Genomic DNA, 24,217 nt, shown 5'->3' on the forward strand with positions numbered 1-24,217 from the left:
TTGTGGGTAAGGTCCAGAGGGTAAATTGACCAGGGATCTGTGGCTGGTTTCTTGGAAACGGACAGAACTTGTTCGGGGTAGGTGGGATTGGGTGCTAGGACCCCCCACCTGTGTATAGGCCCGGGGCCATCTGAGGCACGGATATTGCTGGGGTGTCGGAGGGGTTTTGCTCGGGAGGCTTCAGGCAGGCAGCTGGAGTGCTCTGTGGGACTGGTTTGTGGCCTGTGTGGAGAGGTCACCAGTCTGGGGGCTGTAAGGAGCCCTGCATTTGAGCAATTCACCCTGAGCGGATGCCCTCAGCTGTGCCTGGACACGGCCCGGTCTGTCACACCCCCCTAGGCCATCCAAGTTTTAGCCCAACCACACGACTTCTTACGTTGCACTATACGTAAGAGAGCACTATGATTGCTCAGAATTCCAGTATATAGAGGGAGAAAAACCTGTTGAGAGTCTATGGGTTAAGTTTATTGGTGCAAACAACAGCAGTGATGTTGCGGTTGGTGTCTGCTACAGGCCGCCGAATCAGGTGGATGAGGTAGATGAGGCTTTCTTCGGACAATTGAGAGAAGCTTCCAGATCACAGGCCCTGGTTCTCGTGGGGGACTTCAATCACCCTGACATTTGTTGGGAGACCAATACGGCTGTACACAGACAATCCAGGAAGTTTTTGGAGAATGTTGGGGATAACTTCTTGGTACAAGTGCTGAAGGATCTGATCAGGGGCCATGCGCAGCTTGACCTTCTGCTCACAAACAGGGAGGAACTAATAGGGGAAGTAGAGATGGGTGACAACCTGGGAAGCAGTGATCATGAGATGGTAGATTTCAGGATCCTGACCAAAGGAAGAAAATAGAGTAGTAAAATACACACCTTGGACTTCAAAAAAGCAGATTTTGACTCCCTCAGAGAGCTGATGGGCAGAATCCCCTGGGACGCTAAAATAAAGGGGAAGGAGTCCAGGAGAGCTGGCAGTATTTTAAAGAAGCCTTAGGGTACGTCTAGACTACCGGGTTTTGTCGACAGAAGTTTTGTCGACAGATACTGTCGACAAAACTTCTGTCGACATAGAGCGTCTAGACACATTCAGTTCTGTCGACAAAGCAAGCTGCTTTGTCGACAGAACCCTGTAGTCTAGACCAGGCATGTCCAAAGTCCGGCCCGCGGGCCAATTGCGGCCTGTGTTCCGATTTAATACAGCCCCCGCTTCCTCCCCCTCTCCTGGCTCCCCGGTGCTCTTTTGAACTGGCACGCCCAGCGCGCCGCTTCCGGCCGTGCCGCCGCCACCCATGGCCTCCGCGGTCCTAGAGCCTGCCCTGTAGGGCACATCCGCAGCCCCGCTCCCCCGCTCGGCTGCGGGTTCTCCCTGCCCCCGGGCCGCCGTGAGGCCGGCGTGCCCTGCGCTCTCCGCCCACCTCCGACCCTGTGGGCCCTCCGCCTTGGGGCTGAGAGTGTGGGGACGGCCCTCACGCATGTTCACTTCTTCAAATCTGGCCCTCTTTGAAAAAAGTTTGGACACCCCTGGTCTAGACGCAACCCTACAGGCAATAACACCTTCTGTCGACAGAACTCTGTCGAGAGAAGGTGTTATGCCTCGTAAAATGAGGTTTACCAGCGTCGACAAAACTGCTGAGTTCTGTCGACGTTATGTTGACAGAACTCAGCGGTACGCAGGTATAGTTTTGTCGACAAAAGTCCACTTTTGTCGACAAAACTCAGTAGTCTAGACACACCCTTATTGAAGGCACAGAAAGAAACCATCCCGATGTGTAGCAAGAGAGGCAAACATGGTAGGAGACTGGATTGGCTTACAGGGGAAATCCTTGGAGAACTTAAGCACAAAAAGGAAGCTTACAAGAAGTGGAAACTTGGACAAATGACCAGGGAGGGGTTTAAATGTATAGCTCGAGAATGCCGGGGGGGTTATCAGGAAGGCAAAAGTGCAATTGGAATAGCGACTGGCAAAGGATGTGAAGGATAACAAGAAAGGTTTCTACAGGCATGTTAACAAGAAGAAGGTGACCAGAGGGGGTGTGCAGCCCCTACTGGATGAAGGAGGTAACCTAGTGACAGATGATGTGGGGAAAGCTGAAGTACTCAATACTTTCTTTGCCTCTGTCTTCACGGACAAGGTGGGCTCCCGGACTAATGCGCTAAGTGATGCAAGATGAGATGAAGATGAACAGCCCTCGGTGGGTAAAGAACAGGTTAGGAACTATTTAGAAAAGCTAAACATACACAAATCTATGGGTCCAGACTTAATGCATCCGAGGATACTGAGGGAGTTGGCAAATGTAATTGAGGAGCCTTTGGCCATTATCTTTGAAAAGTCGCGGAGATCGGGAGAGATCCTGGATTATTGGAAAAAGACAAATGTAGTGCCCATCTTCAAAAAAGGGAAGAAGGACGATCCAGGGAATTATAGGCTGGTCAGTCTTACCTCAGTTCCTGGAAAAATCATGGAAGGGATTGTCGAAGCAAAAAGCCTCACTCAGTTTATGCGGCTAAACAAAAAAAAGTGAGCCAAACGTGGTCCCAGCAAAGTCGGGCCCAGTAAAGCTGCTAATATAATTAATCCTAGTATTTTTATACCCTTGACCAAACAGCCTGACGTCAGGGCATTCAATTACAGAAATAATCAATTAAGCTAGGAAAATAAAGCCTTATCAACAAGATGGTGGACAGGTACAAGGGAGTACCTCTTCTGTTTAAACCAGTTCAATTAACACATTCCAATAGCACATCTGTCTTGGCCTGGCACATGGGGTGATAGAAAGTTTACTTTGATCTACGTGCAAAGGCAAAAAGCTGAAATGGTTTCTGTTATACAAGATGACTTCTAGCTAAACATAAAATGTTTTTTACAGCTTCTACAGGATCCTTAAGGAATCCATTTTGAGGCACTTGGAAGAGAGGAAACTGATCAGGAATAGTCAGCATGAATTCACAAAGGGCAAGTCGTGCCTGACCAATCTGATTAGTTTCTATAATGAGGTAACTGGTTCTGTGGACATGGCAAAGTCAGTGGATGTGATATACCTTGACTTTAGCAAGGCTTTTGATACCGTCTCCCACAATATTCTTGCCAGCAAGTTAAGGAAATGTGGATTGGATAAATGGACGGTAAGATGGATAGAAAGCTGGCTAGAAGGCTGGGCCCAGCGGGTAGTGATCAACAGTTTGTGGCGGTCGGTTTCTAGCAGAGTGCCCCAAGGTTTGGTTCTAGGACCAGTTTTGTTCAATATCTTTATTAATGACCTGGATGAGGGGATGGATTGCACCCTCAGCAAGTTTGCAGATGACACTAAGCTAGGGGGAGAGGTAGATATGCTTGAGGGCAGGGATAGGGTCCAGAGTGACTTAGACAAATTGGAGGATTGGGCCACAAGAAATCTGATGAGGTTTAACAAGGACAAGTACAGAATCCTGCCCTTGGGTTGGAAGAATCCCAAACATTGTTACAGGCTGGGGATCAACCAGCTAAGTAGCAGTTCTGCAGAAAAGGACCTGGGGGTTACAGTGGATGAGAAGCTGGATATGAGTCGACAGTGTGCCCTTGTAGCCAAGAAGGCTAATGGCATATTAGGTTGCATTAAGAGGAGCATTGCCAGCAGATCCAGAGATGTCATTATTCCCCTTTATTCGGCTCTAGTGAGGCCACATCTGGAGAATTGTGTCCAGTTCTGGGCCCCCCACTACAAAAAGGATGTGGACGCATTGGAGAGGGTCCAGCGGAGGGCAACCAAAATGATTAGGGGGCTGGAGCATATGACTTGTGAGGAGAGACTGAGGGAATTGGGTCTGTTTAGTCTGCAGAAGCGAAGAGTGAGGGGGGATTTGATGCAGCCTTCAACTTCCTGAAGGGAGGTTCCAAAGAGGATGGAGAGAGGCTGTTCTCAGTAGTGACAGATGCAGAACAAGGAGCAATGGTCTCAAGTTGTGGTGGGAGAGGGCTAGGTTGGATATTAGGAAAAACTATTTCACTAGGAGAGTGGGGAAGCACTGGGATGGGTTACCTAGGCAGGTGGTGGGATCTCCATCCCTAGAGGTGTTTAAGTCTTGGTTTGACAAAGCCCTGGCTGGGTTGATTTAGTTGGGATTGGTCCTGCCTAGAGCAGGGGGCTGGACTTGACGACCTGCTGAGGTCTCTTCCAGCTCTATGGTTCTATGATTCTATGACCTGTACAAAGATCAGCAGTGCTGCCAACTCTGGGCTTGTGCACACTTAAACTGCAACAGCGGCACAGCTGCGTAGATCCCCTTAAACTGCAACAGTAGACAGAGCTTGTGTAGATCCCCTCTCGACGCTTAGTGCTGGAAGAATTCGGTCTGACTTTTTAGCGCAGAGCAGACCTCACACAATGTTAGTGTAGATCAGGCAGGCCTGGCACAATTTTATCACAACTCTCACACTTTGGGGATTTTCCTTTAAGCCTCTGCAACCTTTGTGTAGGCTAGAGTTTACTTCATTGCCCTTCTCAATGGTGTCTCCAGGAGGGCTTTGGCTTCCTTGACCACGGGATGCTATCAGGGCCAGCCCGAGCCATTCGTGCGCCCCAGGCCCTGGCGCCGCCCCCGGGAGTGTGACGCATGCACGGCTCCGCCTCCGGGCACGCAGCGCATGCCTGGCCTCACCCCCGGGCACATGATGCATGCACAGCCTCGCCCCCGCCCGGCCCAGCAGCCCCACGCGGTGCCCCCTACAATGGGGCGCCCTGGGCGGTAGCCTGGTTGGCCCGTACCTTGGGCCGGCTCTGGATGCTATCCCAGGAAGGACTGCTAGGCGGAGATGACGTTCACCTTTCGAGGAGGGGGAAGACCTTAGGAAATGGAAATGGAAAATGGAAAGCAGGACAAATTACAAAGGATGAATATAGGCAAACAATACAGGAATGCAGGGGCATAGGATAGGGTCATAATTCAAAATGACCTGGACAAATTGGAGAAATGGTCTGAGGTAAACAGGATGAAGTTTAATAAAGACAAATGCAAAGTGCTCCACTGAGGAAGGAACAATCAGTTTCACACATACAGAATGGGAAGTGATGATCTAGGAAGGAGTCCGGCAGAAAGGGATCTAGGGGTTATAGTGGATCACAAGCTGAATATGTGTCAGCAGTGTGATGCTGTTGCTAAAAAAGCAAACATGATTCTGGGCTGCATTAACAGGTGTGTTGTGAGCAAGACACGAGAAGTCATTCTTCCGCTCTACTCTGCGCTGGTTAAGCCTCAGTTGGAGTATTGTGTTGAGTTCTGGGCACCGCATTTCAAGAAAGATGTGGAGAAATTGGAGAGGGTCCAGAGAAGAGCAACGAGAATGATGAAAGGTCTAGAGAACATGAGCTATGAGGGAAGGCTGAAAGAATTGGGTTTGTTTAGTTTAGAAAAGAGAAGATTAAGGGGGGACATGAGAGCCGTTTTCAGGTATCTAAAAGGGTGTCATGAGGAGGAGGGAGAAAACTTGTTCATCTTGGCCTCTGAGGATAGAACAAGAAGCAATGGGCTTAAACTGCAGCAAGGGAGGTTTAGGTTGGACATTAGGAAAAATTTCCTGACTGTCAGGGTGGTCAAACACTGGAATAAATTGCCCAGGGAGGTTGTGGAATCCCCATCTCTGGAGATATTGAAGAGCAGGTTAGATAAATGTCTCTCAGGGATGGTCTAGACAGTGCTGGGTCCTGCCATGAGGGCAGGGGACTGGACTCGATGACTTCTCGAGGTCCTTTCCAGTCCTAGGATTCTACGATTCTCCAGGGCCTAACCCTCGCCCCGCCACAACTCTGGTAGAAAGCATCCAAGAGACCCAGAATTCGGTCACTAAGGATTTTGAACAAAAATTGCTCAGGGGCAGCCATGCCATATTCAAGTCCAAAAAAACCCCCAAGCCCAAAACCCTAACAAGAATTAACTTAATTTTTAATGCCAACTTTATAAAAATAAACATAATAATAAAATTAATAATATAAATCTTAATAACAGCTTCATTTCTACAATGTAACATTGCGACTTTCTAATCCATATACAGTCGGGACTAACAGTTTTGTAATAAATATACCACCACCACCTTAGATAATTCAAGCAGGAAAAAAATGGAAAAAACTCTGACTTCCCCATTCATGCTGCTTCTCTTTGCATTTCAGTTCAGACAATGAGAAAAGGCTAGTCAGTTTCACATTAGTAACAAATCAGTTTCAAGCCAATTGCACTTTTAGGGTATGTCTACACTACAGCGTTATTTCGAAATAACTTATTTAGAAATAAGATATTTCGAAATAATGCGTCTACACACAAAATGCATTTTGAAATAGCGTTTTGCTATTTTGAAATAGCACGTCCACACTGAATCGCATTTAAGGCTGGCTGGAACCAGGTCCGGCAGGCCATCACGTCAGGAGTTACTTTGTTTGGCTGCTGCCTGAGGCTATCTGAGGCCTGTGCTTAAACGGACCCCCCTCACCCTCCCCCCCCGGACAGCCGGTTCTCAGCTTTCCCTGCTTACTTGCATAACTTGATGAGGGACAGCAAAGCATTTTGTCTCTGCGTGCTCTGATTACCTTCACTCGGGACACCACAGCACTCTGTAACATGGAGCCAGAGCTGCCCCTGGGCACTCTGGTGCTTCTCATGGACATGTTGCTGTGGCCTGGCTGCACTTTCTGCAGGCTGCCATCTGGGAGGTCCATTGGGGGGCTGTCAGTATCCAGGAGGCCCTGCGGGAGAGCTTCCACCCTGAGGAGCACTAAGAGCCTCCCTAGTCTGCCCCACTGAGGGCTTGTGCCTCATTCCTCCCTCACATCCTTCCACTTACCCCTCCCTAATCCCCCTTCCTGATGTCAAATAAAATACATGTATTTTCATGAACACAAACTCTCTTTATTTAACAAAACTAGGGGAGGGGAGGAATGAAACTCTGGTGAGACTGGAGAAAGGAGGTGGGAGAGGGGAGAAGAGAGGGTGGTAAAGGGGAGGGGGAAGCAAGGGGAAGAAAGGGGAGGGGAAGCTCAGGGCTCAGGGTTGGGGCTCTCGCCGGACCAACTTGATTGTCATGCAGACCTGCTCCTGGGTTCACATGTGGCCTTTGATGGCCAGGCTGGCAGCTATCGTGCCGTAGACGGCTGCACTCCTCCATCTAGTGCGGAGATCATGGACGTTGGGGGCATCCTCCCCAAACCTGAATAAGGTCCATGATCTCCACCCTGGATCAGGAAGGTGCCCACCTTCTCTGGGCCCTGGCAGGCTCCTGGGAGCTGGCAGACTGCTCCTGGGGAGCAGTGGAGGGCTGGCTGCCAGTGGCTTGCTGGCTCATGTTTTGGGACTACTGGGTCAGGGGCAGGGACTGCTGGCTCTGGACTGGCAGGCTTGGAGCTGGCACAGGCACTGTGGCCAGAGTCTACCCCTTTAAGGGTTCTGGGGAGGCGGGAGGCCCCCTATTTCGATGTAAGTGTCTACACAGCACTTATTTCGAAATAGCTATTTCGAATTTGGCATTATTCCTTGTGGAATGAGATTTACCAAATTCGAAATAAGTGCTCTGCGATTTCTAATTGATTTCGAAATAGCAGTTTGGCTGTGTAGATGCTAGTAAAGTTATTTCGGAATAACGGCTGTTATTTTGAAATAACTTTGCTGTGTAGACATACCCTTAGATTTTCAATTCCCTAGACACCAATGTAGGTTGCAAATACTGCAGGGGCAGGTTTATTTGTTTATAACCATCCTCCCACCAAGTTTTGTTTCCAGTGGAATTTTAAAACGCAACATTTTTTTCTGTTGACATTAGGTTGCATAAAAATTATTTCAAAACCCACAAAAACCTAACAATCGGTGGTAGAAGCAGGATTTGACCTAACAGTGTCCCTATAAATACTTTGAAAATAAAACTACATGTATGGTGCTTAAAGTAACGAGACATCCCATCATGGCTCATGTATCAATGTGCAGCTGTAATAATAAAATTAAATTAAATAAAATAAAAATAAAATAAATACAATTGAATGAATGTGCATTTCCTTGACCACACCGACTCTGCGTCGGTGTCTAGCAGACAGGACTTGCGTAGCTCCAACAACAATCACAAATGTACACAAATCATTTTAGTACTGACTGCAGGGGTCGTGAGACGTCATCTTCACTGCCTGACTAAAGGGAAAACCTTAAAAAACAAGGAATGGCCTCGCAGCACCCTCAAGACTAACCAAACCTGTGGATGGATCATGAACTTTTGTGGGCACAGCCTACTTCTTCAGAGGACTGGCGCATTGAAAGTCCAGCAGAAGTGGGCTGAGCTTGTCCCCACTGAGGGGTCCAGGGACTCACTGAGCCGGGGGCTTGAATGCTGGACACTGTGAAAGTAAGAGAGGTGGGTCAGATCCCCCCCCCCCCCCCAGTGCCCCCTCCTGGTTTAACTTGTTTCTCCCCACTGTTCAAAGACAGAGCTAAATTGGCTTCATTAGGAGCCTTTTGTTATAAGGAGCTCCAGCTGAAGCTTGCACTGGATCCTACTGGAGCCATGTTTCTGGCCAGACACAAATGGCCATGAGCTGATGAGCAACACGAGTGGTTGGCGCCCAGTGGAGAAGAACTGCAGCTAGTGTGATGCCCAGCGGGGAGAACATCAGAACATCAGAGCGCCCAGACGGGGTCAGACCAAAGGTCAATCCAGGCCAGTGTCCTGTCTGCCGACAGTGGCCAATCCCAGATACCCCAGATCCTCATGTGATCCCTCCCCTTCACCCACCTCCAGAGAAATGGGGAGGGACCTCAGCTGGCACCTGCTCAGATGGCAGGTTTAGATGAGTGTTCAGTTCTAAACCAGTATCTGCAGGCAGAGCCGTCTGGTGAGGAGGAGGGAGGGGAGGGTGACCCCTGCGGCTGCTCCGCTCCAGGCCCCATAATCCCCCAGGTCCCTCCCATCCATTGGACCATTGGAGCGGCTGCCACGGGGCCCCCAAAAGCACAGGGCCTGAGCCAGGTGGCTGGGACAGCTCTGACAGCAGGGCGGGGATTAGACTTCGAGCACAGAGAAATCCGTGATGTCCTGCTCGCCGGTTCGGTTCACCATCCTGACAGGCTTGTCGTTGGCTTTCGAGGTGCCGATGAACCAGCCAGGGTGGGCGGCCGACTCGAAGCTGGAAGTTGAACCAGAAGTGCTCTTGAAAAAGATGAACCGCTCCAGCTCCCCGCTCCTGATCTCCTTCATGGGCCCCTTCACCTTCTGTGGGGCAGAAGAGAGGTCAGAGGCTCCGGCGATGCTGGAGCTCACAGTGGCCCAGAAGGCCTGGCAGGTGGCTCACTGCCGACAGGAGAGAGCTCTCCTGCCAGCACTGCCCCCCAGCAGGTAGCAGTGGCTGCGTGGCCAGGGAAAGCAGGGAGCCCACGGCTAGGTACTGCTAGAAAGCAGCGAGGTGGATGGCGTGAGGGTGGCAATGGAGTCTGGCCCGCTAACCACGCTCACCTCCAGCTGCAGCACCGGGCTGTCTCCAGCAAGCACACAGCACAGATACAGATGGTTCTCCACAATGTTCATGGCCACAGGATTGGTGCGCTTTGGGGAGCGATGCGGGGAGCGATACAAATCCAGGGTCAATTTCACTGGCGAGAGACAAGCAAGAGACAATGCAGACCCAGCTACAACCAAAGGGAAGCCCCCTCACTTATAACTCCCCAGGGAGAGACCTGCAGTCCCCGCACAGGAGCGGCCAGCGCCGGGAGGCTGGGGGGGCTGTTAAAATAACTGCACCTCAGAGGTTCGACTGGGCACTTTGACTCATTGGGGAACGGCCTCTGCTCCAGTGGGACTCTGCCCGAAGACTCAATACGCCTAAGACGCAGGGGGCTGGCAAATCAGATTAATAATCATGACATGCAAAAAATGGCAAGAAAAGAGCATTGGAGGCTTCAAAGTCAAGAGTGCCAAAGGCGAGTGTAATAGACGGTTCCTGGGGGCTCTGCTGAGAGGCAAACTGCTTAGAACCAGGGCTACGGACAGCCCAAGCGTGGCTCACGATACGGCACCAAACAAGCCACACTGGCCAGCAAGAAGTCTCACAAGCAACCCCCCCAGACACCCCAGTGCCCCACCCAGCCCCCCCTTACACAGGGGAGAGGTTATAACCCATCCCCCTCCTCCCCTTAGACACCCCACAGTTCCCTGTGCCCCACCCCCAGCCCCACCTTACACAGGGGAGAGGTTATAACCCATCCCCCTCCTCCCCTCAGACACCCCAGAGTTCCCTGTGCCTCACCCCCAGCCCCACCTTACACAGGGGAGAGGTTATAACCCATCCCCCTTCTCCCCTCAGACACCCCAGAGTTCCCTGTGCCTCACCCCCAGCCCCACCTTACACAGGGGAGAGGTTATAACCCATCCCCCTCCTCCCCTCAGACACCCCACAGTTCCCTGTGCCCCACCCCCAGCCCCCCCTTACACAGGGGAGAGGTTATAACCCATCCCCCTCCTCCCCTCAGACACCCCACAGTTCCCTGTGCCCCGCCCCCAGCCCAACCTTACACAGGGGAGAGAACATAACAACATAAGAAGAACACAAGAGTGGCCAGACTGGGTCAGATCAAAGGCCCATCTACCCAGTGTCCTGTCTGCTGACAGTGGCCAATACCAGGTGCCCCAGAGGGAGGGATCACAACAGGTAATCCTCAAGTGATCCCTCCCCTGTCACCTACCTTCAGAGAAACAGAGGCTAGGGACCCCATTCCTACCCATCCTGTTTAATAGCCACTGATGGATCTATTAGTGACCCCATGAATCTATCTAGCTCTTTTTTGAACCCTGTTAAAGTTCTAGCCTCCATCGCATCCTCTGGCAAGGAGTTCCACAGGTTGACTGCGTGCTTCCTTTTGTTTGTTTTAAAGCTGCTGCCTATTAATTTCATTTGGTGACCCCTAGTTCTTTTATTGTGGGAATAAGTAAATAACTTTTCCTTGTTCACTTTTTCCACACCACTCCAAACTTTCCCTGTGCCCCAACCAGCCTCACCTTACCCAGGTGAGAGGTTATGAAATCAATCTCACCAACTCCCAACAGGTTCTCCCTAACCCAAAGGACCAGCCCCAGCCCCAGATCAATGTATACCTCAGATCTTACCCCAAAGAGCCTGCTGGGCCTGTCCTTAAGCATCTAACACCGGAAGGTTTATTAATAAAAGGAAGAAAGAGAAGATGGAGAGTAGGATTGTTAAAGGAAACGACGAGACACGCCAAGTGCAAAGTGCCTGAGACGGGCTCTTAGTGGAGATGGAACAAACCGCTGGGTTAGTCTCTGGGGCGCAGCCTTTGGTGGGGGGCTCAGCAGGCCTTCCGGGCCGGTGCCTAGCACAGCTGCCCCTGAAGTGATGTGCTGGAGCGAAGGCAAAAGGAGGAGCCTCTTGGGCCCTTTTTACACCCTTGCCCGTGTGGGGGGAAGTGCCTCCCAAGAGCGAGTCCGCTGGCCTTGGGCAAGCCACCAGCTCCTCCCCGCTGGTCTGCACGTTCCTCCGCTGTGGACCGGCAGCGCGTAAGGCCCGTTGCCGGTCACGTGAGTGGCCCCCCTCGTGATAGGCCGGCGCTGCCCCCCGAAGCAGGCACCTGCCATTCCAGCACCGAGCCAGTGGGCGCCACGTCACACACCTGGCCCCACAGGCGGGTGCATGGCACCTAGGGTATGTCTACACTACCACCCTAGTTCGAACTAGGGTGGTAGTGTAGACATACCCAAAGAGACTTGGAAAAGCATTCCCTAGACGCCTCCCCTGGCCACTTCGTACGGAACTTGGGGCAAACACGCCCAACGTCCCAGGGGCCGGGCAGAGACGCTGGCGAGCCCTCATTGGCTGCCTGGGGGCCGGCGGAGACGCTGGCAAGCCCTCATTGGCTGCCCGGGGCCGGGCGGAGACGCTGGCGAGCCCTCATTGGCTGCCCGGGGCCGGGCAGAGACGCTGGTGAGCCCTCATTGGCTGCCCGGGGCCGGGCGGAGTGCCCGTTCCCCTTTTGTGCCTCCCAGCGTGAAGGGCTCTCAGTCCAGCTCCCCACCTGGGATGTGGCTTGGCCTCAGCATTTCCAGCACCCGCCCCCTCCCGGCCCTGCAGCACCGAGTGTGGTCGGTAGGGGAGCCCCGGCCCTCTCGCTCCACTGGGCTGTGGCCCAGGAGACACAGCAGAGACCGGTGCTCTGGGGGGCCCTGGGAGCTGCCTGCCTGGCCACTCCCCTCCCCCCGGTTCCAAAAGAGGAGAACAAAACACACCCAGCGCGTCGACTCCAGCGGACTCAGCACGCTGTCGTCTTCCTCCCAGCGCGGCTCCGTCGGCAGCCACGGATTGGGGGTCCTCACAGCGGGTCTGTCTCCTCCCCAGCGTCCCCCGCAGGCCGGGGTTGCTCCCGTTGAAGCTCCCTCTCCAGCTGGCGCATGCCCCAGGCCCAGTGCCGCCTGTAACCCCGTCAGTCCCCATGTGGGCAGATGCTGCCAGGGCAGCACGAGAGGGCTGTGCCCACGGGGTAAGCCGGGACTCAGCTGGCCGTGGGCAAGGCCACGTGCACAGTCCGTGCCCAGCTGCTCTTTTCTGAATGCCTGTCCTCTCCTGAATTTGATGGCCACTCAGAGCGAGTCCCGGTGACAGTGGGGATGTGTGCCTGTGTGCAGTGTGAACATGGGAACTGTGGGGCAGCTACAGCATCACCTCACCACAGGGGTGAAGCCCTCAGCCAGGGCAGGGCACCCCCAAGCCGGTTGTTTGCTGTCACAGGGCACAGGAACGTAAGGGGTTAAAACAGCCCTTGGAGAGGGCTGTGGCAGCAGCCAATCAGAAGGAGGCTGAATGTAGCCAATCAGGGCCAGGCTAGGCCCTATAAGAAGGGCTCTGGGCAGAGGGGGTTTAGTGTCCCTTCAGCTCTGGAGGGAGGTTGACTTGTTGCCTGCACAGAGGTACACGGGACAGAGCAGTGCGGGAAAGCCAGGGGCAGCCGGGAGCTCTGGCTGGACCAGCTCCCAGGCTGAGGCCCTGACACAGGGGCCCAAGAGGGGACTGGGCGGGGGGAACAGACAGTCAGTTCCCCCCTTGCCGACAGTGAGAGTGGCCGGTTTAGACGGCAGGTTGCCCCGAAGGAGAGGGCTGCAGTAGGTCGCTGAGACGAGTGGTGGGACGAGGCCCAGCTGGCTCCTCGAAGGGGAGGGACTCAGGGCGAGCGCTGCCGGGGGGAGGGGCGCTGCGGCCCGGGAGCGTGGAGGTTAGCAGCGGCAGGTGAGAGGCCGCTAGGAAGGAGGCTCCGGAGCTCGAAGGAGCAAATTCCCAGGACGGGCAGCAGGGGGTGCTGCAGCAGTGAGTGTGAACCTGTCACATTTACAACAAAACCCATGCAGCAGGAAGAGGAGAAGAGGGGGGGGGAAGGGAAGAGACGGGTTTCTGCTGCACAGGTAGATGCGCAGGGTCTATCGATATGAGACACTTCAACAGATTGCACGAGGTCGAGTCACACACGCAGCAGCAGCTACAGTAATGACTGTGGTGGTGCACGGCCACACAGTCGGCTCCTGGGCTTCTGCCCCCCACCTCCGCCTGCTCCCCCTAGGAGCCAGGCAGTCTTGTCAGTTTCAGGGCTCCCAACCTGAGCAATGAAACTGACCAGCCATCCAGCATTCTCAGCTGGGAGTGGGGTCCAGCCACCTATGGCAACAAGATCCATTGTCTACAACCAAGCACTAAGGTACAACCTCATTTGCTCCAGCTCCTCATTCAGAGACAAACACCTACAAGATCTTCACCGAGCAATCTTGAAACTACAATACCCGCCCGAGGAAGTGAGGAAACAGATCAACAGAGCCAGACGTGTACCCAGAGGCCTCCCACTACAAGACAAGCCCAATAAAGAAACCAACAGAACACCACCGGCCATCACCTACAGCCCTCAGCTGAAACCTCTCCAATGCATCATCAGTGATCTACAACCCATCCTGGACAACGATCCCTCACTTTCACAGGCCTTGGGAGGCAGGCCAGTCCTTGCCCACAGACAACCCTCCAACCTGAAGCAAATTCTCACCAGCAACTCTACACCGCACCACAGTAACCCTAACTCAGGAATCAATCCATGCAATAAACCTCGGTGCCAACTCTGCCCGCATATCTACACCAGCGACACGGGTTCATTCACCTGCACAACTACCAATGTAATATAGGCCATCATGTGCCAGCAATGTCCCTCTGCCGTATACATCGGCCAAACTGGACAGCCCCTATGTAAAAGCATAAACGGACACAAATCAGATATCAGGAATGGTAATATACAAAAACCTGTAGGAGAACACTTCAATCTCCTGGGACACACAGTAGCAGATTTAAATGTAGACATCCTGCAACAAAAAAAATTTACCTTCTTCACTGATTTTGGGGCCTTGCAAGTGCACTGCCACCAGCAGGGCCTGGCCGGCGTGGCTCTGCAGGACCAAACTCTTGTGTTCCTCGTCTCTGACTGTGTACAGCTTGGAGCGGGTGTACTTGTAGACTGGGGTCTCCGCATGCGTGAAGGAAACGGTGGTGCTGGAGATGGCGTCTGAAAACAGGGAGCACGTGAACCAAGAGCACGAGTCACCCACCCGGTGCCTGCCCTTCTCAGCTGACCCGAGAGCCCTGTTCTCAGCCTACACAGCCTGGTAGGGATCCAGAAGCAGCTTGACCGAAGGCCCTGGAGTCTGCCTCAGTGTAAAATAGGAGTGAGGGAAGAATCCCGCCCCCTTACCCATCACTCAAGAGCTGCAGAAACCCCCACTCCTCAGCCAGGCCTGGCTCCTCTCATCTTTTGGGGGGGGGGGGGCACAGAGTTTGAAATCTCTCCCGAGGATGTACCCCCACAGCCTGGGAACGCAAACCCGCGCATCTCCTGCGCGGGCTCGCTTGGGTACGACACTGGCGCCTTTGCTCTCGCGTGTCTTGAAACTACACCCCTCCCCAGCGGGCACAGCCACGGGGGAGGGAGGGGGGCGGTGAATGTGCCCCGGCTGGGGCAGGTCCAGGTTTATCTGCCCCCCATGCTCCCCACCTACAGTTGGAAATGCAGCAAACTGGGCCCTTTCCCCTCGCTCCCTGGCAGAGGGGAACAGCTGGCAATGTCCAGGGGAGATTCAGCCCTCCTGGAGGGGTGGGAGGGGCAGGGCTGGGGCAGCCCCCAGCCAGCCCCTTTCAGCTGTTTGGCGATTCTGTCTGGGCTAGGAGAACAATCCCGTTCCGGGCACATCCCATTGTCCTGGCACAAGCACCCTCTGCCCTTTCTGTAAGCGAGGATCAAAGGAAGCGTAAAGCGCCTGAGGTCTCTTCCAGCCCTCGAGTCTCTGATTCTATAGAGCTGCCTACGATTTGGTGGCCCTAGCGCTTGCCGTTTAGAAGGAGTCTCGACCAGACACACACACACGCTCCCAAATATACAGTAGATACGTCATCCTGCCTGTGTTTTCCCCACACAGGAAACCTCGGTGCTGCTAACCTCCAGTAAGCGAGCACTGCACCGACTAAATTCATTCCTTTTCATTTTCTAGGTCATTCCATTTCTTCCAGAAAGGACCCGAAGCTGCAGAAACCCCCCTTGGATCTGAGCTTCCCTGAGGCCTGGGCGTTCTCTCGACTCAACCAGCGCGCAGAAAAGGCAGCTCCGTACCTTCCAGCAGGGCCTTGCTCTGCGCCTGCCCGTGGCCGGTGTCCGATCTGGGATGCTGGCTTATCCTCCTTCTTGTCGTCTTTTGACGTCCTTCCGCAGCCTGCTGCCAGGCCCCTGCGCTGACTTGGTCTCTGGACTTCCAGTGGCTGCCCCTCTCCACCTGAGGGCAACTCCTGGGCCAGAGGGCAGGGCTGGCATCACAGGAGGAGTTCTGCGGGTCAACGAACAGCCAGAAAATTAGGCGTGTCCCCTCCCGTCTCTCACGTGCGCTCTCGTCTGCTGGACACTCAGCTCCCCAAGCATCCCAGTCTGACCCAGCCTGCCTGGCCTTGGACAGCCGCAGGGACAACCGGCCCCGGGGCTAGACTGGCCTGTGGGACCAGGCGGGCTGAGATCACTGCGCACGACCCTGCTTAGCCCTTCCACAGAGCCCGAGGCCAGACGGAACCCGGGTGCTTATGGAGTGGGAGCTCCTGGAACACACCAGCTGCAGAACCGCCCCGTTTGCTCCAGAGCGTTTCCAGACCCGTTACGGGTCCGCGGCTTCCCACACTCGGTGCCAGGGCAGCCCCTCCAGCCTGGGCCCCGGGGGATGGGAATCGGCACATCTGTTCTGTGGCTCCTTCCTTACTCCCAGTGTGAAAGGTGCTAATGGCTCCCTCCCCCCGCCCCGTATCTGGCCCTTAGACTCAGTGTCTCCACTGGCCTGAAATCAGGGCTAGCTGTTGCACTTCCAATTCACACCCTCCCTTGATCTGAATTAACTGTCAAGTGTAGACAAGCCCGTCCTTGTGCAAGAAAGGGGTTACTCAGTGCAGAAGCAGCACGCCCAGAGACCAAGGGCTGGGTGGGACGTGACTCTCCTCGCGGTGCTCTGACTAACCCTGGGTACCCCTGAGGGCCAGGCAGGGGCAGAGCGTCTGGGGCGCAGCACGCACGGGAGGGGCAGGCTGGGCATTTCTGAGCACGGATCCTGCAGGCTGCGCGTTGTTTCTGTGGGGCTCGGGGACAGGACGCTGGGTCCCTGCTTTGGGCACATCCCGGATTTCACCAGTGAATGTCCCTGACGCATATCATCCGCTGTTCATCCTAACAGGCACAGCCCTGCCCGTCCCGAACGTGGCTCCCGTCCTGTCCCGAATGTGGCTCCCATCCCGTCCCGTCCCGAACGCGGCTCCCGGCCCTACACTGCCCGTCCCAAACGTAGCTCCCGTCCCGTCCCGAATGTGGCTCCCAGCCCTACACTGCCCGTCCCGAACGTAGCTCCCGTCCCGTCCCGTCCCGAACGCGGCTCCCGGCCTTACACTGCCCGTCCCAACCGTAGCTCCCGTCCCGTCCCGAACGTAGCTCCCGTCCTGTCCCAAATGTGGCTCCCATCCTGTCCCGAACGCGGCTCCCGGCCCTACACTGCCCGTCCCAAACGTAGCTCCCGTCCCGTCCCGAACGCGGCTCCCGGCCCTACACTGCCCGTCCCAAACGTAGCTCCCGTCCTGTCCCGAACGTGGCTCCCGGCCCTACACTGCCCGTCCCAAACGTAGCTCCCGTCCTGTCCCGAACGTGGCTCCCGGCCCTACACTGCCCGTCCCGAATGCGGCTCCCGGTCCTGCCCTGCACGTCCCAAACGCAGCTCCCGTCCCGTCCCGAACGTGGCTCCCAGTCCTGCCCTGCATTTCCTGAATGCGGCTCCTGGCCCTACACTGCCCGTCCCGAACGTGGATCCCGTCCCGTCCCGAACGTGGATCCCATCCTGAACGCAGCTCCCAGCCCTACACTGCCTGTCCCGAACGCGGCTCCCGGCCCTACACCGCCCATTCCGAACGTGGCTCCCGGTCTTGACCTGCATTTCCTGAATGTGGCTCCTGGTCCTACATTACCCGTCCCAAACGCGGCTCCCAGCCCTGCACGTCCCAAACGCGGCTCTCGTCCTGTCCCATTCCGAACGCGGCTCCCGGTCCTGCCCTGCACGACCCAAACGCAGCTCCCGTCCCGTCCCATCCCGAACATGGCTCCCAGCCCTACACCACCCATTCCGAACGTGGCTCCCGGTCTTGCCCTGCATTTCCTGAATGTGGCTCCTGGTCCTACATTATCCGTCCTGAACGCGGCTCCCGGCCCTACGCTGCCTGTCCCAAATGCGGCTCCCAGCCCTGCACGTCCCAAACGCGGCTCTCATCCTGTCCCATCCCGAACGTGGCTCCCGGCCCTACACCGCCCATTCCGAACGTGGCTCCTGGTCCTGCCCTGCATTTCCTGAATGCGGCTCCCGGTCCTACACTACCCGTCCCAAACGTGGCTCCTGGCCCTGCCTGTCCCGAATGTGGCTCCCGGCCCTACACTGCCCGTCCCGAATGTGGCTCCCTTCCTGTCCCATCCCGAATGTGGCTCCCGTCCTGTCCCATCCCGAATGTGGCTCCCGGCCCTACACTGCCCATTCCAAACGTGGCTCCTGGCCCTGCCCGTCCCGAACTCGACTACCACTCACGCCAAAGGGAGAACATACGTAGTTAGTTAGTAGGTAGAGGGCCCCCTTGAGGGTCGTCATGCTGGGGGCTCTACATACATAAGAACACACAAGCCCTTCTCTGGAGACCATTCAGAAATCAGCCGGGATATCGAGTCTGCCTGAGGGGCCACTGGACGATGGAGATGCCAAAGGGGCACTCAAAGACGAGACAGTTGTTGTGGAGAAACTAAACGGATTCTTCACTTCAGTCCTCACGGCAGAGAATACTGGGGAGATTCCCGAGCCTGGGCCGTTCTTTGAGGTGTCAAGTCTGAGGAACTGTCCCGGACTGAGGGGTCATTAGAGGAGGTTTTGGAACAAATTGGTGAACTGAACAGGAACAAGCACTCGCCCGACAATTCAGATATTGGCATAGAGAGGACACTTATTCAGTTTGCAGATGATATGAAAGTGGGAGGGGTTGCGGCTGCTCTGGAGGAGAGGGCCAGAATTCAAACTGATCTGGACAAACTGGAGAAATGGTCTGAGGTCAATAGGGTGAAGTTTACGAAGGACAAATGCAAAGTGCTCCACTTAGGAAGGAACAATCAGTCTCACACATACAGAGTGGGAAGTGACTGTCTAGGAAGGGGACCTAGGGGTCATAGTGGACGACAAGTTAACATGAGTCAGCAGTGTGACGCTGTTGCAAAAAAAGCAAACATGACTCTGGGATGCATTGACAGTGTTATGAGCCAGATGTGAGAAGTCATTCTTCCGCTCTGCCCTGCGCTAATTAGGCCTCAGCTGGAGTCTTGTGTCCAGTTTTAGGCATGACATTTCAAGAAAGACGTGGAGAAATTGGAGAAGGTCCAGAGAAGAGCAACAACAATGGTGAAAGGTCTAGAGGACATGAGCTAAGAGGCGGGGCTGAACTGGGCTTCTTTAGTTTGGAAAAGAGAAGACGGAGAGGGGACACGAGAGCCGATTTCAGGTATCAAAAAGGGTGTCACAAGGAGAAGGGAGGGAATTGTTCCCCTTGGCCTCTGAGGATAGAGCAAGGCGCAATGGGCTTAAGCTGCAGCAAGGGACGTTTAGATGGGACATCAGGAAACATTTCTTAAACACTGGAATAAATTGCCTACTGGGGGCTGTGGAATTGTCATCACTGCCGATATTTAAGAGCAGGTTAGACAGACACGGTCAGGGATGATCTAGATGGTACTTGGTCCTCTTGTGAGGGCAGGGGACTGGCCTTGACCTCTCGAGGTCCCTTCCAATTCTAATGTTCTATGATTCTTTGTGGACAAGGGGGATCCAGTGGACTTACATTTCCAGAAGGCCTTTGACAAGGTCCCTCACCAAAGGCTCTTAAGTAAAGTAAGTTGTCATGGGATGAGAGGGAAGGTCCTCTCCTGGATTGATAAATGGTTTAAAGACAGAAAATAAAGGGTAGGAATAAATGGCCAGTTTTCCGAGTGGAGAGAGGTAACTAGCGGGGTCCCCCAAGGGTCTGTCCTAGGACCAATCCTATTCAACTTACTTATAAATGATCTCGAGAAAGGGGTGAGTAGGGAGGTGGCAACATTTGCAGATGATCCCAAACTGCTCAAGGTAGTTCAGACCAAAGCAGCCTGTGAAGAGCTTCAAAAAGATCTCACCAAACTAGGTGGTTGGACAAGAAAATGGCAAATGAAATTGAATGTGGATAAATGTAAAGTAATGCACATTGGAAAACATAATCCCAACTATACGTACAATATGATGGGGGCTAATTTAGCTACAATTACTCAAGAGAGAGATCTTGGAGTCATTGTGGGTAGTTCTCTGAAAACATCCGTGCAGTGTGCAGTGGCAGTCAAAAATCAAACCGAATGTTAGGAAACATTAGCACAGGGATAGAGAATAAGACTGAGAATATTTTATTGCCTCTGCATAAATCCATGGGATGCCCACATCCTGAATACTGCATACAGATGTGGTCACCTCATCTCAAAAAAGATATATTGGCATTCAGAAAACAGCAACAAACATTATTAGGGGTTTGGACCGGTCCCATATGAAGAGAGATTAAAAAGACTGGGACTTTTCAGCTTAGAAAAGAGAAGACTAAGGAGGGATTTGATAGAGGTCTATAAAATCATGACAGGTGTGGAAAAAGTGAATAAGGAAGTTATTTACTTGTACCCATAACAAAAGAAATAGAGGTCATCAAATTAAATTAATAAATGAAATTAATAGGTAGCAGGTTTAAACAAACAAAAGGAAGTATTTTTTTCACACAACACACAGTCAACCTGTGGAACTCCTTGCTAGAGGATGTTGTGAAGACCAGGACTTTAAGGCTACATCTAGACAGCGGGGCTCTTTTGGGATACCGAAATTATCCCAAAATAGCAATTCTGTGTCTTTAAATGCTCCCATTATTTCAAAATATATTTTGAAATAACGGGCGTGCTATTCCTGTGTCCCTGTAGCCCTCCTTCCACAAGGGTTAAGGGACTTGTCAGAATCGCACATTATTTTGAAATTTGGCGCTGGGTAGGTGGCACCAAATTTTGAAAAAACTGTTTTGAAATAACCTCGAAATAAGCTACACAATTTTTGTAGCACGAATTGTCTCGCTTCTTTGCAAGTAAGGGTGCAGCGTAGACGCACCCTATCAGGGTTCGAGAAAGAGACATTCCTGGAGGACAGGCTGGGCAGGGAGGAGGCCCCTGGCCTCTGTCTGTCGGGGGCTGGGAAGGGGCGACCGGGGGATCACGGGATGGTTCCCGGTTCTGTTCTCTCCCGCTGGATCTTTGCTCTGACCCGTCTGGCCGTTCCGATGTTCTTAAACGTCCAAACATGTCAAAGCTGAACGTGGCTCCTTACCTGCATCTGGCGGGGAGAGTCAACCTCATGGTGGTCGTCAGGAGCGGCCCTAGACGAGCTGCCGGCAGCTGGCGCCCCAGGCAAAACGCGTGATCGGCGCGCGATCGGCTCCCCCACGCCCGCCTCCAAAGCCCTCAACGGCCGTTTCTTTTGGCACCCTGGGCGACCGCCTCGCTCGCCTGGATGGACGGGCCCCTGGTGGCAACTGTGGGAGAAAAAACAGACCCCAGAGATGAGGCTGAGCTGGGGCCAGTGGAGACGGCTGCTGGCTCGGCAGCACTGAGCCCAAGATGGAAGAAAGCCGGAGAATCCGGGCTCCTGGCAGGCGTCCCGGGAGGGGGCTGGGCCCTTCATCATGCCCAGCCTTGCTGCCTGCGTCACCCAAGGGGGCTCTGGCCCGCCGCCAGGGTGAAAGTCACTTCCATTTCTTACAGGCACCGTCCTGCCGTGGAGGGGCTCAGAACCTGTCAGAAATGTAAGTGTGGGGCGGAGGGCGGGGGCTCAGGGCAGAGGGTTGGGGGCACCGGGATACAGGCGTCGGGGTTGGCGTGTATGAGGAGGGGGCTCAGGGCAGCGGGGGGAGGGCCACGCAGGTGGGGGAGGGGAAGGCAGCAGGGAAAGGGGAGGGTAGCACAGCGGGTGAGGGCAGCGCGGGGGGGGAGGATTGCACAGCCGGGGAGGACAATGCAGCAGAGCTGGGGGGGGAGGGGAGGGGAGGGGAGGGGAGGGGAGGGCAGAACAGCCGGGAGAGGGCAGCGTAGCGGGGGGGCAGACCTGCCTCTCCCAGTGCCGAAGGGGAAGGAGCTGGTGGTTACCTGTCGCATCCCATCAGCTCCGGGAGGGGCTCGGGGGTTGTGGCCGTGGCTGCTCCCGGAGGCGGAAGGGCACTGGGTTCGGCTCCAGGAATAGACTTGTCTCCCTCCGAACGGGCTCCTCCCGCCGGCCGCTGGCTTCTCATTGGGAGCCCCCGGCAGGGCCCCGCTTCACCTGCAAAGGCTGCCCCCAGCATCCCGCCGGCACGGCGGCCCTCGCGAGCTGGGTGGCAGGAGGGGCCCTGCTGCGGAGCGGCGTGAAGACGGTGCCTGAACCCTCCCACGGCTGCCCGGGCTCTGAACGGTTCCTTTGGAGCAGGGCCACCCAGCTTTATAGCCTCAGGGGATTCCCTGGCGTTTTAATCTGAGATTTCGTAACCCCTCTCTGACGGTGTCAGCTGCACGCCCCCCGCCCCCACAAGACGCTCCAAGATGCTCTCTGGGATTCGGGGCCTTGCTCTGGAAGCTGACAGGGCCCCACGGAACAGCGGGGTCAGCAGCCCTGTGTCCTGATAGCAGCTGGTCCCCGAGACAGCCCGGCCTGCTCCTGCGCTCGCCATAAGACTGTTCTTTGCGGGGACGAGGGGGCGTGTGGCAATCGGAGCGAGGGCGCCAGTAGCCGAGGGGCCGAATTGGCGAGGAAAGCGGGAAGGGAAGGGAGCCTTGGTCCGTGGACCACACTGCTCCTTTTTACACAACACCCCTTGCTCAAAAACCCAGCAGAAAACATGCTAATGAGGTCAGGACTTATGCTAATGAGTCCCTCATTGGCATATTTGCTGCTGCAAAAACCTGTACTGTAGGCGTAGCCCCAATGTGAAACCCGCCCTCCAAAGTGCCTGCAACCCCTCCCAGCTCGGTGCCACCTGCCCATGCGCACTGCTCCGCCATCCAAGCGCTAGGCTGCGCCAGGCGCAGGCGGCAGGGGCTGGCCTCCCTCCGACAGTGAGCCACTCAACCCAGCCCGTGTCCCCGGGGGGCTAGCGAGCATGTCTCGTGGGCTCGAACAAAGCACGACACAAATCAAAGCAGATCACACGCGTGCACCGCCGGGCCCGTGGCACGTCAGGACGAGTTGCACTGCCCGGTCCTTGCTGGCCGGCCCGTGTTGCGTGAGGGGCTCACACGTGGCGTGTCCCACTCAGGGCCGGATTAAGGGGGGAGCTAGCCGGGGCGCCAACCTATGGGGGTGCCTGATGGCAGCTGTAAGGTGCGCAGTGCGCCGGGGTGCGGGGCCACGCTTGCACCACGCGCCCGCTGCCCGGGGCGCAGGAATGGCTCAAGCCGCCCTGGTCCCACTACGCTGCAGGCGTGGCCGTGGGGCTGGCCGCGCTCTCATTGTCCAGGTTCGTTCCCCCGGTGGAAGCGGGGTCCTGTGCTCGCCCTGCTCACGCCAAACAGAGAGCGGTCCCAAGGCTGAGGAACAGGCACTGACCCTTCCTTGTTCCTTCCAGGAGCCTGGTTTCCCTTCCTCATTTTCGGGGCATCACGCCGGTTCGCAGAGTCGCAAAGCGACGGCCTGGAGCCGTCTCAGACTGGCCTGTGCGCGGCCAGGCCAGCGCGGCTGCAGAGGCTCCTGCTGGGCTCAGACTCTGCGCCAAGCAGCGGGTGCCGGCCGGACTCTCGAGGCAGGGCTCAGACCCCGCCGGCGCGCCGCTGGCCGCCCAGGCAGTGAGAGGGGGCAGGGGCGACTGCTTTCCACCATGGGAACGAACAAACACAGGAAGCAGAAACAAAACCCGGGGAAGGGCAGGTCGCGGATCGCAGGCCCTCTGGCTCGGCTCCCCCGACTCCCCTGGGGGAGGCGGAGGAGTCACTTCCCTGGGACGTGGCGTTTTCCGGAGCCCTTCATCCCATGGGGGAGCCCCGGCGGCCCAGGGCTCCTCCGCCGGCCGCAACGGCGCTCCTGCGGGAAGGGGCGAGCGTCAACCCGCCCGGCCAGCCGGGAACTGCCTGGGCTCGTGTTCTCCGCGCACGGGCGGAGGCTTTGGCACAGAACCCGGGGCCCAGGCTTGGCCGAGCGCTGCCACCCACCCCGCTCTGCCCGGGAGCCTCCGTGAACCACAGAGCCCCCGGGCCTGCTTCAGCCAGTGCAGATTTGGGGCATCAACTGTCCAGCCCGGCTCCCCCACCTGCCTCGGCTCTGGCCACTCCCGGAACTGGCCAGCACCCTCCCTGCAGCGTCTCGGGGGGGGGGGGGGGTGTCTCTGCACACTGGCCCCGCCTCCAGCGCCGACTCAGCAGCTCGGGGGGGAATTGCAGTCAATGGGAGCTGACACCTGCAGGCAGCAGCACTCCACAGAGACCCCCCAGCGCCCGCCTAGGCCCTGCCGGCGCTTTCAGGAGCCGCCCAAGTTAAGTGCCACTCCCCTCATGCCTCCTGCAGCAAAGCCCCTGTCCCAGCTCAGAGCCTGCACCCCAACTCCCTCCAGAGCCCGGTCGATCCCCCTGCACC

The 24,217-nt window shown here is 55.6% G+C and overlaps 1 protein-coding gene across 2 annotated transcripts; it reads right to left on the reverse strand.

The window, feature by feature from the left end:
• Positions 1–5,577: 5,577 nt before the first annotated feature.
• Positions 5,578–24,217, reverse strand: LOC149521329 (interleukin-1 beta-like). Of its 2 annotated transcripts, none has more exons than XM_089773882.1 (6): positions 23,198–24,217; positions 20,951–21,155; positions 15,634–15,844; positions 14,356–14,535; positions 9,452–9,588; positions 5,578–9,211 (listed from the first exon to the last, which is right to left on the reverse strand). In XM_089773882.1, the coding sequence occupies exons 1-6, from the start codon at positions 23,236–23,238 to the stop codon at positions 9,002–9,004; spliced, it is 984 nt and encodes a 327-aa protein (XP_089630008.1). In that variant the 5' UTR covers positions 23,239–24,217; the 3' UTR covers positions 5,578–9,001. The 2 variants fall into 2 exon arrangements, with proteins under 2 accessions (XP_089630008.1, XP_089630007.1); XM_089773881.1 differs by having other exon boundaries at positions 21,766–24,217.

The sequence above is a fragment of the Pelodiscus sinensis genome, chromosome 28, assembly GCF_052426305.1.
Source record: "Pelodiscus sinensis isolate ZL-2025 chromosome 28, ASM5242630v1, whole genome shotgun sequence".
NCBI classification, from domain to species: domain Eukaryota; kingdom Metazoa; phylum Chordata; order Testudines; family Trionychidae; genus Pelodiscus; species Pelodiscus sinensis.